This window comes from Ptychodera flava, chromosome 16, assembly GCF_041260155.1.
Source record: "Ptychodera flava strain L36383 chromosome 16, AS_Pfla_20210202, whole genome shotgun sequence".
NCBI lineage: Eukaryota > Metazoa > Hemichordata > Enteropneusta > Ptychoderidae > Ptychodera > Ptychodera flava.
In genome coordinates, this window is record NC_091943.1 from 36,943,595 (window position 1) to 36,959,818 (window position 16,224).

Sequence of the window (16,224 nt, forward strand, 5' to 3'; positions counted from 1 at the left end):
AGCGTGTCTGTTACTGCATTCTGGTGTATTGACACATTCAATTACCCTGTTGCAGAGTCAATGAGGACATACTGCAAAGAGATTATATCAGGGTCTTGGCTGACATTGAATGATAGATTCTATTTAAAAAAAGTTTTACAACAAAACGTCCATGTTGAAAGTCTGTATGTGATTGTCTTTCATATAGTTTGTAGTAGTACTTGGTAACTTGTTCTTAAACCTTTGCACCCTGACCCCCTGGTACTCTATGACGTCATCGGACATTTCTGTCCAAGTCGGGTTCAAAGAGTTAAACATGAAATACTACATAAAATTTCATCAAAACTGCCCAAAGCGGTTAAAGTCGGTATATAATTTTCTGTACAAAACTGTAATAGAAGATTTCTGAAAAAGTTGAATATCGACTGTTCAGCATTACAGCTTATTCATTGGTGGTCAGAGACGGTTAAAGATGGTAACATGAGAGGTTTCAACTCAAGTCACCTTAGACAACTGCAAGAGAAATTGATCTTTAGTAAGAATGTCAAGGTAAGATTTGGAGTAGTTAAAAGGTAGTTTGTGCCTTGAAATTGAAGGACAGACTTTGCTCAAACTTTCTGTTACAAACTTTAACCAACCCTCTTTTGAAGTAAAGATTAAAAATCTCAGGGAGTCACATACCCAATATATTATGCTGACACGCAGAAATTCAAAATGGTCGTCATCTCCTTGTTAACTCTGTGGGGAAAAATTCAATTTTTGGTTTTCATAGAAGTAAAGCCAGTGAAAACTTTATTTTACTCCAACTTCAAAACGAGCTGCCACAAGTGGTAGACCAAAACAGTATTAAAAATGTTTGAGACTGCAAACATCTGTCCCTGAGGCGCATTCTACCTTAAGGAATTTGAACTTGTTATGATGTTATAATTTCCTTGATAAGTTTTGAGTGCTTTCATGGTGAAATAATGCACATTGGTGTGAGTTGTGGTATTTACTCTATGGTATTCTAGTAATAATAACTGTATTGAAATTGCACAGATTTTACGGATTTGAAGCAACCTTTGCTAATATATCACGTGATAGAAGAGCAAAAACTCCCTTCGTGTATATACATATTCATTCACACTTGATGTCTAAAGTAGGATGAGAACCAATATGATGAGAAATGTATGATAATGCAGATATTATGGATGAAATTGCATAAACACAAAATAATATCTGATTCAAATTTGATCAAATTGAATCCAATTTTGAAAAATATTGATAGCTTCTTTATGTCCCAGCCAATCAAAAAGTTTTTCATGAAGTATGCACAAAGCAAGATAACTCATTGACCGTAGTTGTCATTGAAAAACCAGAATTTAAATGCCTTTAATTGGACAACAAGTTAGGCGTACTTTATCAATTATATAAAACAATGGCTGATATCTTATTATGCCTGACACAATGGCTGATAAATTGTCATGCCCAAAAACAATATATCATATAAAATGCCCTTTTATAATTAAACTGCTGTGTGGAAGATGTTAAAATGGTTTTCACAAGAACCTCATCACATCCTAAATAAATGGAATTTTAAAAATGAATATACAATGTATTTAAGGTGTTTCCAAACTCATCTTGATGTCATTGATAGAATTTAAAACTGAAAATTTGAAGTTATTTTCCATTTCTATTTGCAGCACTTTAGACTAACAGACTGTGGAAGACAGTATGTGTTTGCAGGGACATTGTATAAGTCAATCACAACAATGCTGATAAAATCAAGAAGGTGAGACTTCCCACATCTTTCATTGAATGCAATGTACAGCAGCTAGAACTTTGCATGCGTACCCCAGTAAGCTTGAATTTTACTGATGAAAAATTCTTACACTTGAAATGATGACAGGTCTACATTTCTGTTGATTGATCTCTGAATCTTCAACTGATCTGGGAAGAGTTGTCTGTGGGTCATCATGTTGAGTGATCTGATGTATCTTTGTTCTGTATTTCAGCTGTGGGCTATCATGTTCAGTGATCTGCTGTTGTTAACAAGGAGACGTGAGGATGATACACTTGTAGTGCTGGAGAAGATCCCCCTTTCTCTTCTTTATTTGCACAGTTCTCCAAGAAATGATCACAGTGAGTTTCATTTCAAACTCTTCTCCTTCTACCTGTTTGCCCCAATTCCGAGCAAACAGGTCCACACTTACCATTGGCTACAATGGGTTTGGACTAAACCATGGTGGCACAAGGGTTCAAAGAGTGAATGTGATGTTCAGAAAGAAAGGCAGTTTGGGACTTTTTTCAAGATTTCTGGCAAGAATGCTGTATCATAATCGACTGCAATTACTTCTGGATACATTCATGCTGACCAATACCATTGCAATCACATAAAATGCCAAGTTGCACATCATAGTCAAAGCAAAGTACAGGTGTCATAGCAATACCAAACCAGAACTCAGTCATCCATTAATGTGTATACAAAGAGACCAAAACCAAGAAATTACATTATTGTATGATAAGTAGTAGTATTATCCAATAAGGTTTGAAATACCTCTTGCTGACCTCTGCTATCATTACTGTTTTCCAGCACTAGACTTCCAGATCACCATGGGAACCAACAACAGTGGAACCAAACAGAGAGAGACCAAAACACTGAGGGCGCCAACTCCTCATCTGAAATCCACATGGGAGACTCTTCTGAAGAAACACACTCCAGGGATGTTCCTTGCATCAGCTGATTCCAGTGTCAAGGTAGGAACATCATTCATTTCCAAGTTATCACAGACAGGGCAGTCTTGGCCTTCAATCCCCAAACGTGTTTTATGTGTTTATGGATGGATGAATGGATGGATGGATGGATGGATGGATGGATGGATGGATGGATGGATGGATGGATGGATGGACGGATGTGTATGTGTGTGTGGGGGTGGGTGGTCAAAGCTAAGAAGTGCATACATTTTAAAATAGCCAACCATATGTCACCACCTTATTTCAAGCAAGTGCCGCACATAGCTGATGATATCAATAATTTGTTGAGATGATTTTTGGTATATATATATATATATATATTATATATATATATATATATATATATATATATATATATATATATATATATATATATATATATATATATATATATATATATATATATATATATATACACACACACACACACACACACACACACACACTGTATTTGTCTAATTACAGTACCCTGGATCAGTAACATGATATGGGTGTACTTATAATTTATGCTAATATATTAACATTTTTGAAGCATTATTGTGGACTTCCATAATTTTTTTGTCAGAGGGTGCAAAAACCCTTTATACTACTGGCAAGATCCTAATTACTGTCCTCACAAACTCACACAAACTCATGAAGTAAATCATGTAATCCTGTCAATAAAAGGATGCTGTGTTGTTAACATTTTTGACAATGTAAACGCCCCTTCAGTCTGACTGAGAAATTGCCTTTGTTTATACCATGACATGATTAGAGAAATAGAAAGGTACTAGTATACCATACTGAACTACAGAAATAGAAAAAAGAGAAATTTTATTGACTGAAGCTATCCTATATTTCCTGTTCAAATATTGGTATCCATAGCAATGTTTAATGAAAATATAAAAACCATATGAAATAACTTATGTTCTGATATTGCCATCAGAGTAATTTAGAAGTAATGTACAGATTGAATGAACTGCTTTGCTATTTCAGGCAACTTTTAGTTTTGAAGCTAAGGTCGTATTCACTGGAAGACAAGAAAATCTGTTATTTGTTTTGAAGAGAATACACTGTGACAATCACTTTTGTGTGGAAGTGTCCCTGAACATGTAAAATTCATTCTGATAATCGCATAATGCATCTTTCATCACATCCATAGGGACCTTTGAGTTGTCCTTTCATATTGGAAAAGCTGTTAAATCTGTTCTTGTTAGGTTTCCCAGAGGTTCAATGAGAGCTCCTTGGAAATTGGCTCATCATTATCTGTCAAACCATCATATCTGCCACACAAAATCAGTGTGATACACTCTAGTATAATAGAACCCTACTATTCAAGACCCGTACCAATGCAAGAAACTTTATATGAAATAATGTCAGTAAACATCCAGTAATATTGCCATCGGTTTTAGCTTATTCCTAACTTGATTGAACCTGAAATCACTCTCTGGAGCTGTTTAATGGTGGATATGAATTCTCTGTTGCTATGACGATGAACAGTAACATGAAGAGCGGATGAATGTTAAGTTAAAGTGTTTAATTCAGAGAATACAGACTGTTGATTCTACTGAGTAAAGCTGTCTGATGATAGCGATGCCTAAATCACCAATTAAAGCTCTTTGATATAGACACTTATATCAATGGTACAGTGTATATCATCTTTTGTTTGTCAAAATTTACCCTTAACCTCAGGATGTTCATGTATTTTTGGATATTTCTAGTTCTCCCTATTGTCAGTCAGAACTATCACATTGCAAAACTGAAATCAAAAGTATTGATATGTAAATATTGGTTGATTTATTCTTTTGGTCATAGAGTACTGATTGTACAACCATATAATGGAATAAGTAAAGTTGATCATCAATTAGTAATCTTGGTAAATGTATTTCCTGATCCGTGTAGATCTTATTCTGGAAATGAACTTCACATCTCTGTAGTGCCACAATACCATGGCCTTGACTTTTCAATCAAATTTCCAAGACCTGCAGTCAGAATTGATTGCCACATGTGTGTGAAGTTCATGAAATTTTACAAAAGAGAGTATCTGCCAGTCAACCAAAGTACAATTAGTGCTGACATGTAGAAATTATTATGATTTAAGATATTTAATTGTTAGATTTTTGCTTGCAATGCGTGTCTTTGTTCAGATCCTGTGATGGTTTGACCAACACCTGAGAATATGCGATTTTATGAAAATAGATGGAGTTAGAGCTACATGTAAAATGTTGAACTTTATGACAAAGATAGGAGTAAATTTAGTCAAGCAAGCTGAATGTTTTTATGAGTATATTGCCGGTCTTACAAGAGTTTGTATCAATTTGATGTTGACTCTGTTGAATTACCCTGGTGTTCAGAAAACAAATCTCAATCAGTGCTCTTATAGCGAGCTACTCTAAACACCACATGATGTATGTGTCCACTGTGTGTCTCTTGTTAGTCAAGTGATATGCTTGAATGGCTTTATTTGCAATGTTGTAAGTTGTAGAGATAGCCAACTAGGTGGATTGATCCCTGCCATCAAGATGCAAAATACACACTTGACGAGTCGATTTATCACCCACAAGTCATCCATCAATATTACCGTAGAATGTTGTAACAACAGTAAACCCACCTGTGCTCATATCAATGTTCTCTTCCAACAATTGTTAACCATCCCCAGTGTGTACTTGCAGTGAATATGTAATTGTGTTTATACTGATATCTGTGTTTGCATGCCCTGTCTGGTTTTACAGGAGGGCTGTCAGCATGCGCTGTGTGATTTTAAAGAGGGATATATGAATTTTAAAACATAACTGAGGTTGGATAAGATTTGGAGTGTACTTCTGTGTGGATTTATTTTGTAAAACATATCTTTTTAGCTAGCATCTTTGTTCGGTAAATGTAGCTAAGTCTGTCAATTCAGATGGTGTTAACTCAAACTGTTCCTTGTATTTACCATGGTTATGATATCTCTTTTACTGAGCTGCATTGAAAACCTGATTACAAAAAAAAAAGACCTGAAAGCGCTAAACAAGCATGCACCTTATTCAAATGGTTTTAACAGTAGTTGCATGATGGTTTCTTTAACAAATTCAGATTTATCAAATGATATGAGCTGCAGTCCAGTTTATCCAGACAATGCTGAGTATATCACTGTTGTCTTGTATGGAGAAACCAACCTTATTATTATGACAGTTGTGCAGTAGATACTGGTGACAAGACATGTTAACTAAAATATCAAATGCACATATCCAAACTCTTTGTGTTTTTGTTATAAAAGTCTTGATTGCATCAATTTTTGAGACACTGCACGTACATTTCATGACAGATGTAGGATAGGATACAATTGAATATTCGTGCAGGAACAAGAAAACTATGTTATGATATTTTTGTTCTGTACAGCATTATGGTCATTACTGCAACATGCCTAATGTTTGTAGTACTGCATGTATGTATTTGTGTGGTTTGTGTGAATGTGCCACCATGCTGTGGGCTCCTGTCAAATTGTGAATGGCAGAATTGATATCAGGGAAATGAACATATTAGGATCCACATGTGCTTTTCAGGCTTACATCCAAGGGGTCTAAAAAGTTTCCTTATAGCTGTGCCTTCATTTAGGTATTGTACCAGGAGTAGGTAGGTGTGTTCCTGGACACAGGAAAGCTTGGCTGTAATTTGTACCAGAAAAAAACACATTTTCAATGAGTTGTGTGGCTCTGATTAATATAGAGAGTTTGATAAGAAATATCAGATATGAGTTGATCAGTTTGGTCGAGACTCTTCATAGAATTGCTTCGTTTCAGGTGAAAAAACTCAATTTCTTTAATGCTTTCAAAAATTAGTAATAATCCACAATTCTAATGTTTTGAAACCAGAAATGGTTTCAGTACCTTTTGATTTAATTATTTTATGACATTTTTCAATGAAATTAGGTAGTTGCCATTATTGTTGAGAACAGGATTTGTACAATAACTGAGGTACTATCCTGATGAAAACTGTTAGATTATGAGTGAATGTATCATTGCAATTCATTCCTGATGAACTTTACCAATTCCAGTGAGCTTGCAGTAATTCAAGGATTCAGGCTAATTGAAAGTTGAACACTGTAATAGCGTCAGATGAAAATGTCGGCTCACAGCTAAGATTTCGGGTTTACTGTGTGGAGATTTTCAAAATAAATCAGTCTGTACAATCTGTAAGGCTACGTTTGAACTGCAGGTATTTCCCATATCTTTCAAATAATCAAGCGTCACCTTATTGTCGCTAAAGCTGGGTTAAGGTGGCCGTGTCTTATAGCAGTACATATTTTTTTCAGCAATTTATTATCCACGTGTAATCAATGAGCTTACTGAGTTCTGATCAACTGAGATGATGATTTGCTAGCTTTCTGTGACTGACCTCAGAACAAACCAGACACAGTTTTCCAGGTTTTCATGCAAGATTGACTTAGAGGCAGAATTCAGCGTAGAAATGAGTTCAATGCTTGTGGCAGGATTAATTTACAGCATCACTGCTTCATTGAGGTGATCCAGGATTCTTGCAAAGGCATTGCAAGATTACTGATCAGTTCTCAAAATGTGTGCCAACATCATTCTGAGTGACCTAAAGCTGAATTTCAAATTGCAGACAAAGTTAATGTTTGTTTGATAAAATGTAATACCATGGCAGCTGTATTGAGAGTGTAAGAGTATCAAGAAGATATACATCCAAATCTACCAGCCTGATGTGTAAAAACTTCAATCATGAATGCAAGTGAAGTCCTCCCTCAGGACTGTGTGCCTAGAGATTTTACTAACCGCACAGAGCGCAATGGATTTGTCTCCCCATAGAATCAAAACCTAACTACATCAAGATAAGGAGTAAATTGCACTTAGTCCTTAGCCGTGAGAAGAAAGAATGAAATGCTGTTGATTTTGAGCATTTTCTCTGAATTGTGGCATATATTTGCCCCATGTATTAAACCTCAACAAGGTGTAAGGCAGGTAGTGGGCTTGTAGAGATCATCTCCTCAGTAGATTTATGCAGTGTTAACTCTGATTTTACTGTATGTGTTTGATATGCAATGTGCAACCCCATCTCTGCTTGAAATGCAGGTATTGGAAAAGTGTTACGTAAAGACCATAAGTATAACTATAACTGTTATACGTTACCAGCTGACTTCTTGTCTACTGGGATTTGGTAAAATAAAGATAATTTTATACTCAAGTTGAGAAATTCTTAAAAGGAAATCACTGCAGAATTTTTTGGCAATATCTGGTTTTATGCAGAAGTTGTCGTAGACGGCATTACTTCTTGGGTTTCCTATAAAGTGGCCGTATTTTTATATTGATCATAAATCTTAAAAAAAATTCTCCTTTTTTGATATTTTGACTTTTTATCACATGACTAAATTAGTATAGAATATAGCACTATAAAAGTGTAAAACGTGGATTCACTAGTTTCTGTCAACGAAAGTGTAAACTATCTCTCTAAATATTGACAGCTCATTTACCAGTGCAACACAAATTTAAGTGTATGGCATTGTTTTTTATGGCAAATTTGGAATTCTTAGAGTAGAATGGGGCATGTAAGGGTATGTAACTCACTGAAGCAATGTGATCACAATGGTTGCACAGTATGTCAGTTGTCATTTCAATATAATAATGAATGCATCATTACATAGGCAAGTGTTTGACAGCTAGGGTATCATTGTGAGACATGCAATACATGCTCCAATACTGTCATGTAATTTACAGCTGCTTTGTCAGAAGGAACTGGTCTGAAAATCTCATATGACATGACAGAATGGCTTTCTCAGAAACTGCAGTTTTATGTAGCAATCTTTTAAAGCCACCATATACACATGATATCAGGCTGTGAACTCATAAAGCGATGGTGAATTGCTAGTTGTGAAAGGCTAAATATTGGTGAACCACTGCACGGGAACGTGTTGTGAATTTCACCTAATTGAAAACATGCATGGTAAGTTTTATGTTCCACAAGGACATGCATCATGTCATTGAAACAGAGAAGAAAAAAAGACGATAGCTGAATGTCAGATGGTGTTCAGTTTTCCCAAGTTGCTAATAATTTGCATACCGTCCCGACGTCAGCAGGAGAAATGAGCAAGAGAAAGTGTCAATGCAATTGTTGTGGATGGTTAACCTGCGCAAGGCAATACCCAGTCAAGTTGGCTTCGTTGTAATAAATGGTTTAATTTTAGAAACAAGTTACTCACTAGAGCCTGGTCGTAAATCGTCAAGAAACATTTGCGAGTTCACGTCTAACTGACCTATTTTAAGATGATGATTCAAAACAGCAGTTAGGAATACCAAATGGTGACAGTTAGGTCCAGGGTACGAGTGTCTCCATGTAAGGAATACCAAATGGTGACAGTTAGGTCCAGGGTACGAGTGTCTCCATGTTGCCTGTATTTCAGTACAACTCTGCTGTTTTTTTCTGGAAACCTGGCTTCAGGACACAGTATAGCCTGTCAATGTAAGTGCGTAGGAGTCTGAAAAACAGAAATATATGACATATCCAGAAAAAAATAACTTAAAAATATAAATAGACAGGGATATACAAAAATAACAGACTCTTTTTAAAGATTTATCAACCATTATCTAACCATATGTGAAAATACAATGAAAATGAAATGTGTGATCACTTCATCTGCAGGAGAATTGAATTTTTTCAAAAATTTCAACAAGTTTTCTACTATACACATTGACTATAAAAATTTATGTAAAATGGGTCTCTTTTCCAGGGAAATATCAAAACATTTAGATTGTCAAAGATACAAATTAATCACAGGCTACACATTTTTACTTGGATGTATTTAAATAGGAAGGTGTGAATGAAAAATACAGAAATAATTTTAAATGGAGAAATCTTCAGGAAAAGGTTTTTATGGAGTAACTTTCCTGCCACTTATACATGTATGTCATGAATTTTAATAAGATTTAGAATAGCTACAGACACAAAGCCTGCAGCAAGCGGTTGCTCTTAGCATTTTCTACAATTTGAAAGCAAAATGTGTCATGATTGGTTATGAAAGATTAATAACCTTTCATAACCCATCATACATATGACAAACATAAAATTAGCGTTGCAACAGCTGTTTTTTGGCTTGGTGTACTTAAATGTATTTTCTATGTAGAATGACGCACAAAACATGAAAAACGTGATATTCTGGTTTTATTGGGTGCTCAGTTATTCTAATGTGCTAATTGGCGGTAAAATGTCTGCAAGCTGTCATACAGTCCATTAAACCGGTGTGCGGATATAAAAGGCCCCTAACTTATTGAAAATTCATAATGGCGCTTGAGTGACAACTGGCAATAGCTAGGTAGACCGCTCCGTGAAAATCGGCCTAAACGATTCTCAAACATATATTATTGGCATACCATGAACATAGACTGTTTCATAAACACCTAGGCCATACAGGTATCTGCAAAGTTTCACAAAGTTTTTTAAAACTACGACGATTAGGGGGAAAAATCGCTTTCTGAACAAAGGGAATGGCCCTCAGGAGACAGTCGTTCCATGATTCAAACAATTGTCAATCATTCGGTGACGCGCAGAGGCGTAAACTGGTCAAACATTTGCTGTGCATACGAGAACAATTACGATGTAAACAAACTATATGTAAACTTAGACTTATATCAGCAGGCGAAGGGTGAAAAAATTTGTGTTGCCATCAACTCTTTGCTAGCGTTTATGGTGCAATTATATCACGAAAGTGAACCATTTTTAGACGTGACTTAGCAAGAGGACTAGTCTAAGCTTACCCGTAGTACGATGTTTTCTAGCGAAAAGCGCGTAACAGAGTCCGTAGTTTGCACTGAGAATGGCATCGAAAATAACCATCAAAACATGGCGGTAGCCTCCATGATCAATTTAATTATTGTCAGTCGAAGAGATCCACGATTTCAAAAACTTCCCCCTTCCAAATCTACGGCCGAACTTGACGGTACTGAACAGTTGTTTGGGATATATATGCTGGCCCCGAAAACGGCCGTATGTACACGTGTTTTTACACGTGGAAATGACATGTCGTGTTCGGAGGGCTGGTACTAGTAAGGTTTTGACATACCGATTATCCCAGTTACATTTGGACTTCTGTGATGAGAATTTAACAAAAATTGTAAGATATTTGAACAGTTGAAACATTCAATCTTTCAGTTCAAGATGAGCAAGTAAGCGCCATCACCCAATCTACTTGTAAACACTTTGGATACGCGTGTCTGAGGACAGCTCATTGATTCCGCGCTACATCGTAATAATATTTCGTCAAAAGCTGGACTTTAATTCCTTCAATAACCATGGAGGTAGAAAGAAAGACGGAGAGGAACCCAGTCTGTCATTGATTCCAGTTGAAGGTTAACAACCGTTTCGAGCAAAACTTGCGATTGCTCCGAAAATAAACATAACTCGTGATAATTTTTCGATATCACCCCGCCGCCAAGCCGAGCAACTAACTGCGATCGCTATTACAAATATCGTGATACACGAGATTCAAGGAAGTCTCGACCCTTCCGTGAATTTCCTTTATTTTTTGTGATCGGTCATGACGTCGCCGTTTACCTATTTTCTACCATTTTCCTGACGTGTTCCTTTTCCTTCCTAGTTTTTCTTTCTTTCTTTTTTCTTTCGAGTATTGCCATGGCATAACTGAAACGAACCGGGAAACGAAGGCTGCAGTGTACGTACCAAGCCTGAGTGTGATTTGAGAGCAAACAGATTACGCAGATAATGCCAACGATCGCAATCGTTGCCACAGACTCATTATGCAGAACCATGCCCCAAAACGCCCACCCAAACTTGGCACTAATCCTGATCCCGGTCCATTTCGAGCCGGGCTTTAAGGAAATGACAATACTTGTCTGTACAGGCAATTATCTATTAAATAACATTGTCAGGATTATCTGGTAAATGTCATCAACTTTTTTAGCTTTTCCCAAACTAGACGTTTCACAACGTAAAATGCACAAAAAATGTTGCCACTGTTCCGTACATCAAAATTGCAAGCTGTCTGGTGTACAGTGATAACATATGGGAACATGCACTGTTATCCCATGCCAGTTTTGTCAAGGTACATACTGTTTTACATGTACAGCAACTTTGTGGTTGGACATTGTGATCTGGTAACTTAGCAAGTTCAATATAGGCAAACACTGATCTACGACATTGAAATGATAAGTGTTTAAAAAACACAGAGACACTAAGGGTTTATGAATATTGTAATATGAATAGTTCTTTCCATACAAGTGTTTTTCTGGACCTCCATCTTGTATTTTTTGTTGTGAGAAGTTGAAGAATTTTTTTGCGTGATTACAGTGACAAAGTTGTGTTGAAAATACGTTTAAAAGAATTCTAGTAATAATTTATCAATGTGTAATAAAGTTGAATAAAGCTGTCCTTCAAACGAAAATACTAAAGTTATTCTCAAATTCTTTCCATGGGTATATTATTTGAAATATTAAATAAATAAATGAATGAATAAATAAATAAATAAATTTAGCAGTCATTTTCTTCATTAAAATCTATCGTTGTTGATATTTCACAGTAAACATCATCAGGATTGAGCTATATTTGCTTGGGTATAAAACAAGAATCATCTAAAGACAAAAACCAAATATAGACAACAGAATACATTTGCCAACATACAGTAGAATTCAGTGTACGAGATTCTCTGTTCAGGACAGCAAACCATATGGTTTTAATTCATCCAATACGAGTGGATTTTGATTTCCTACTTCAACTGTGCATCTTAACTGCCTATATTTTGATGGAATTTTTTTATGCAGTTGTCATTTTGGTCATTGGCACTGTCAACTCCATGTATGCATTTGTTGAGCAAATCATAGCATTATAATTTATAATACCGTAATATTATTACAGCATTCAAAGTCATCCTTGCATTATGAATAACTCCTATGTTAACTAAAAAACCATAAATTATGTAATTTAAATTTTAGTTGACAAAGATAGCCATACATTAAATGCAAAATTCCTTCTCTCAGTACAAATGTGTGGCCAGTTGACGCAACACTGTAAACAATAGAGCATTCAACAGTTGGTCTGTCCCTCTACAGTGTAGTAGAAATTCTCTCTATTTGCAGTGACGTCATAATACAATGTGTTTGAATGTAAAAGTAAACAAAAGCTGACAGGGAATTAACCCAACATGTTTTCCCAGATAGGTCTATCTTGATGAATGGATTCTTCTTGATATCTGTGTTAACGTACACTTTGACTGTGTTTTTCATACTGCTGTAATATATCATTCCCAATTCATCTGTCGAATAATGATAGATAAAGCCAGAAAACTCAAAGAATGTTGGTACTTGTAAAAATGTGACAAGATTTTATTAGACACGAGTTGAAACTTTTACAAGGAGACCCAAATTGAAGTGGTACATGTAATCTTGTTAGTAGATTGGCATTTTTAGTCATGAAACTTTTAAATCACTGAAAAGCAGGTTTCTAGTTTGTTTCCAATGTATGGACACACTTATTTCAGTCTTCATTATATCTGGCCTTTCAAGTTAATGAAAAATTATGAAATTGATACCTCCTTTAGAATTCTTATAAATTAGGAATTCAATAGAAGGCAGCCGGCAATGTAACATGTGGACAAAAGCAGTCATGTAGACATAAAAATATTACAAAGGTGTTGTTGATAAATGGATGAATATATGTAATATGGTCAGATTTTAGGAACACTTGTTCAACAAAGCCCACCTTGGAAAACCTAACACAAAAATGAAATAATAAAATTTCTTTAAAAACGTTTCCAAAATGAAAATGTGAACAGTTCAACAAACTATGTGTATTGGCAACTAGTGTCATCTAAGATCCCATGTCACTGATGACACTTACTGTAATAGATGTGTTCAATAGAGATGAACAGCTGTATCTGTATTATATTCAAATCCTCTCATTTTTTAATCCCAATTTTGATATATTTTGTTACTAAAATTAGAAATATCTAAAGTAGAAAATAAGCACAAGCAGTCTGGCATCTCATGGAAGGCTCCAGTACTGCTTGCATTCGTCCATTCCTATGCCTATAGAAAGAGAGTTTTTTAAAATATGAAAAATTGAAGAGAACATTCCAACATGATGCATTTGATAAGCTCTTGTTAGACATCATAATAATATATGCATCGCATCACAGCACTAGTGTGTGACATCTTGGCCTTACACTAACATTATTTTTATCATTGCTATCTAAAACAAATGAAAGTCATACAGTATGGTTTATTTCAGCGAGTTCTCTCCAAATATTACACTCTGAAATTGTGCCAGAGCTCTTCGTACAGGTTTTTTATTTTTAATATTTAGACAAAAGGTCTTGATTGAGCTCATGTATTTTTAGACAAAATTGCAGATTCTTTGTTCATTTTGTTGTTGGAAAGATGTGACCTAAGACTAGCAAAGTTACTTTGACAATGTTTCAAATAGATTCTGACAGATATTAATACCATTTACTGGCGGTGTTGAAAGTTATCTCATAATTGGATTGATATGATGACCTCTCCTCAGACTGTCATACAGACGTTTTACCCATTACAACCTGACTGTCTAATTTTCATCAGTAATGTCTATCGGTGTACTGGTAGTGGAAAATTCAGTTCTTTTCATACTAGAACTTATAGGTTCAGCTGATATGTTCTAGTTTACATCAAAACAAGACTAAGTCTAATCAAGATATGCATGGAATGGCAGTATCGTGTATTAATTCAAGTTTTTCTCTTTCTCTCTGTTTTACTTTCTTTCCATCAATCATGTTACTGTTTGTACGCATTTTCTATGATGTTTTCATATGTAAAGGACTGCCATGGATTTTAGCAATTCTCAACACTGTGTCAATGTGATAATGGACTACCTGCATACTGATTTTAAATAGATATAGTAATAAGGTTACCATTGTACGAATCATATTCCCGTATTGTTGATTCAGTGATATATATACTCCATGAGACTTTCTGTGAATTTCCTAATGCAAGATGTTAGGCTAGGTAGTATTCTCCATTGATAATGACTTGCATACTAAAACAATGCCAATTAATACATTTTACATGAACCATTTAATTGTCTGAAATCTTTTTTCAATGGAGTTATGATGATGAGATTTCAAAGGCTTTTTTTATTTGACAAGTGTTTTCAACATAGCTTGCGATTTTTCATGAAAAAACCAACAGACTTACCATAGGTACCTCAGTGAAATCACAGCTTTAGGATAAATTGCTTGAGGGTATTAAGTCGTTAGTCTAGTTGTTGTACATCTGTGTGTAACTTTATCTTACACAGTGTATGCGTCTGTTATTCCTAGCCAGACACTTTAAATTTTTTCTGATGTCTTTTACAATTGAGATGACAGAAGCAGGAAAATCAATTTTAAAAATTTGTATGTTGAAATATGAATCCTGCTACAAACTGACACGCAAGTCCAAAGCAGTGTTGTCATTTTCAATGATTGTAACAACAGCATTTGTGTATTATCTATTGTAAACATATTTATACATATATCAAAATATTATGGCCATCCTTTTTCACTTCTGTGTTCATCCATGGGAGCTAATGTCAAGAAAATGTCTGTCTGTCTGTCTGTCTGTCTGTAGAACCACTTATCAGATTTTGAAGCAAAATTTGGAACAAAGATGAAAATTTGGAGCTCTGTTTAGTTCTCTGGTGAGCTGGTCTTGCATAATTAATGATTGTTTGCATAATTAATTAGTTATATGGTTATCTGATATTTTTCTCGAGGCAATTTGAAAAATCTCTCTTAGAAAATACACATTATGGTAGTAAAATGTACATGATTTTGTAACTGTTTCAAAATGATTCATGAAATGTTCAAATTTGTAATGCTACAAGCAAGTTCATCACTTACTTAAAGGGCCAGTAAATCTAACTTTTGATGTTTGTTTCACTATTTTTGTGTTTGACGTCTACCATAATTTCTTGTTCTACTTCCTAAAAATATGTTGAGATAGATAGTATTCAGCTTGTCAACTCAGCCTGTGCCTGTACAGACTGCATTGATATTGATGAGTGAAGTTTGGTCCCAACTAGAATCCAATGTAAGCAATAGCATTGCATTTTACAAATGTAGATGATATGTTAGTGCTTATAGCAAATGTTTCAATAAATAAATTATGCTTTTGGGAGTAGAACAGGAAGTTGCAATTGATAAACAAAATATTAAAAATAATGAAAAAGTCATCAAAAGTTATGGTTACTGGCCCCAGGGCCCTTAAAAAGCAAGTTGAAGTCCACATTTCTTTCTGGGTAAATCAGTCTTTTTTAAAAATGTATGTCTAAAACAGAAACTACAACCAGAAGCTTGCCTCCAGGTGGAAAATGTCAAATAAATAAGTGTCAATATGCCATGGTGGATGAAGTGCAGCTTTTACAACCATTAAGACCCTGATGAAGATAAAAATCTGACAAAATAACGTCATTGGCTGTCTACTCTGAGTGATGACTCCATTATAAATCAAGATATGGACTTATTTATAGCAAGCAGCAGCCTTTTCCATGTCATGGCACATGGTTACTTCACAA

At 35.2% G+C, this 16,224-nt stretch overlaps 1 protein-coding gene across 2 annotated transcripts in view; it reads left to right on the plus strand.

Annotated features, from left to right (window-relative positions):
* Window positions 1-16,224, plus strand: part of LOC139114740 (uncharacterized) — a 136,203-nt gene that overhangs the window by 19,224 nt on the left and 100,755 nt on the right. For both annotated transcript variants that reach the window (XM_070676617.1, XM_070676618.1), the window contains exons 17-20: window positions 413-528; window positions 1,662-1,750; window positions 1,974-2,100; window positions 2,552-2,715. In XM_070676617.1, coding sequence (XP_070532718.1) covers window positions 413-528; window positions 1,662-1,750; window positions 1,974-2,010 — 242 coding nt within the window. In that variant the 3' untranslated portion in view covers window positions 2,011-2,100; window positions 2,552-2,715. The remainder of the gene's footprint in view (window positions 1-412; window positions 529-1,661; window positions 1,751-1,973; window positions 2,101-2,551; window positions 2,716-16,224) is intronic.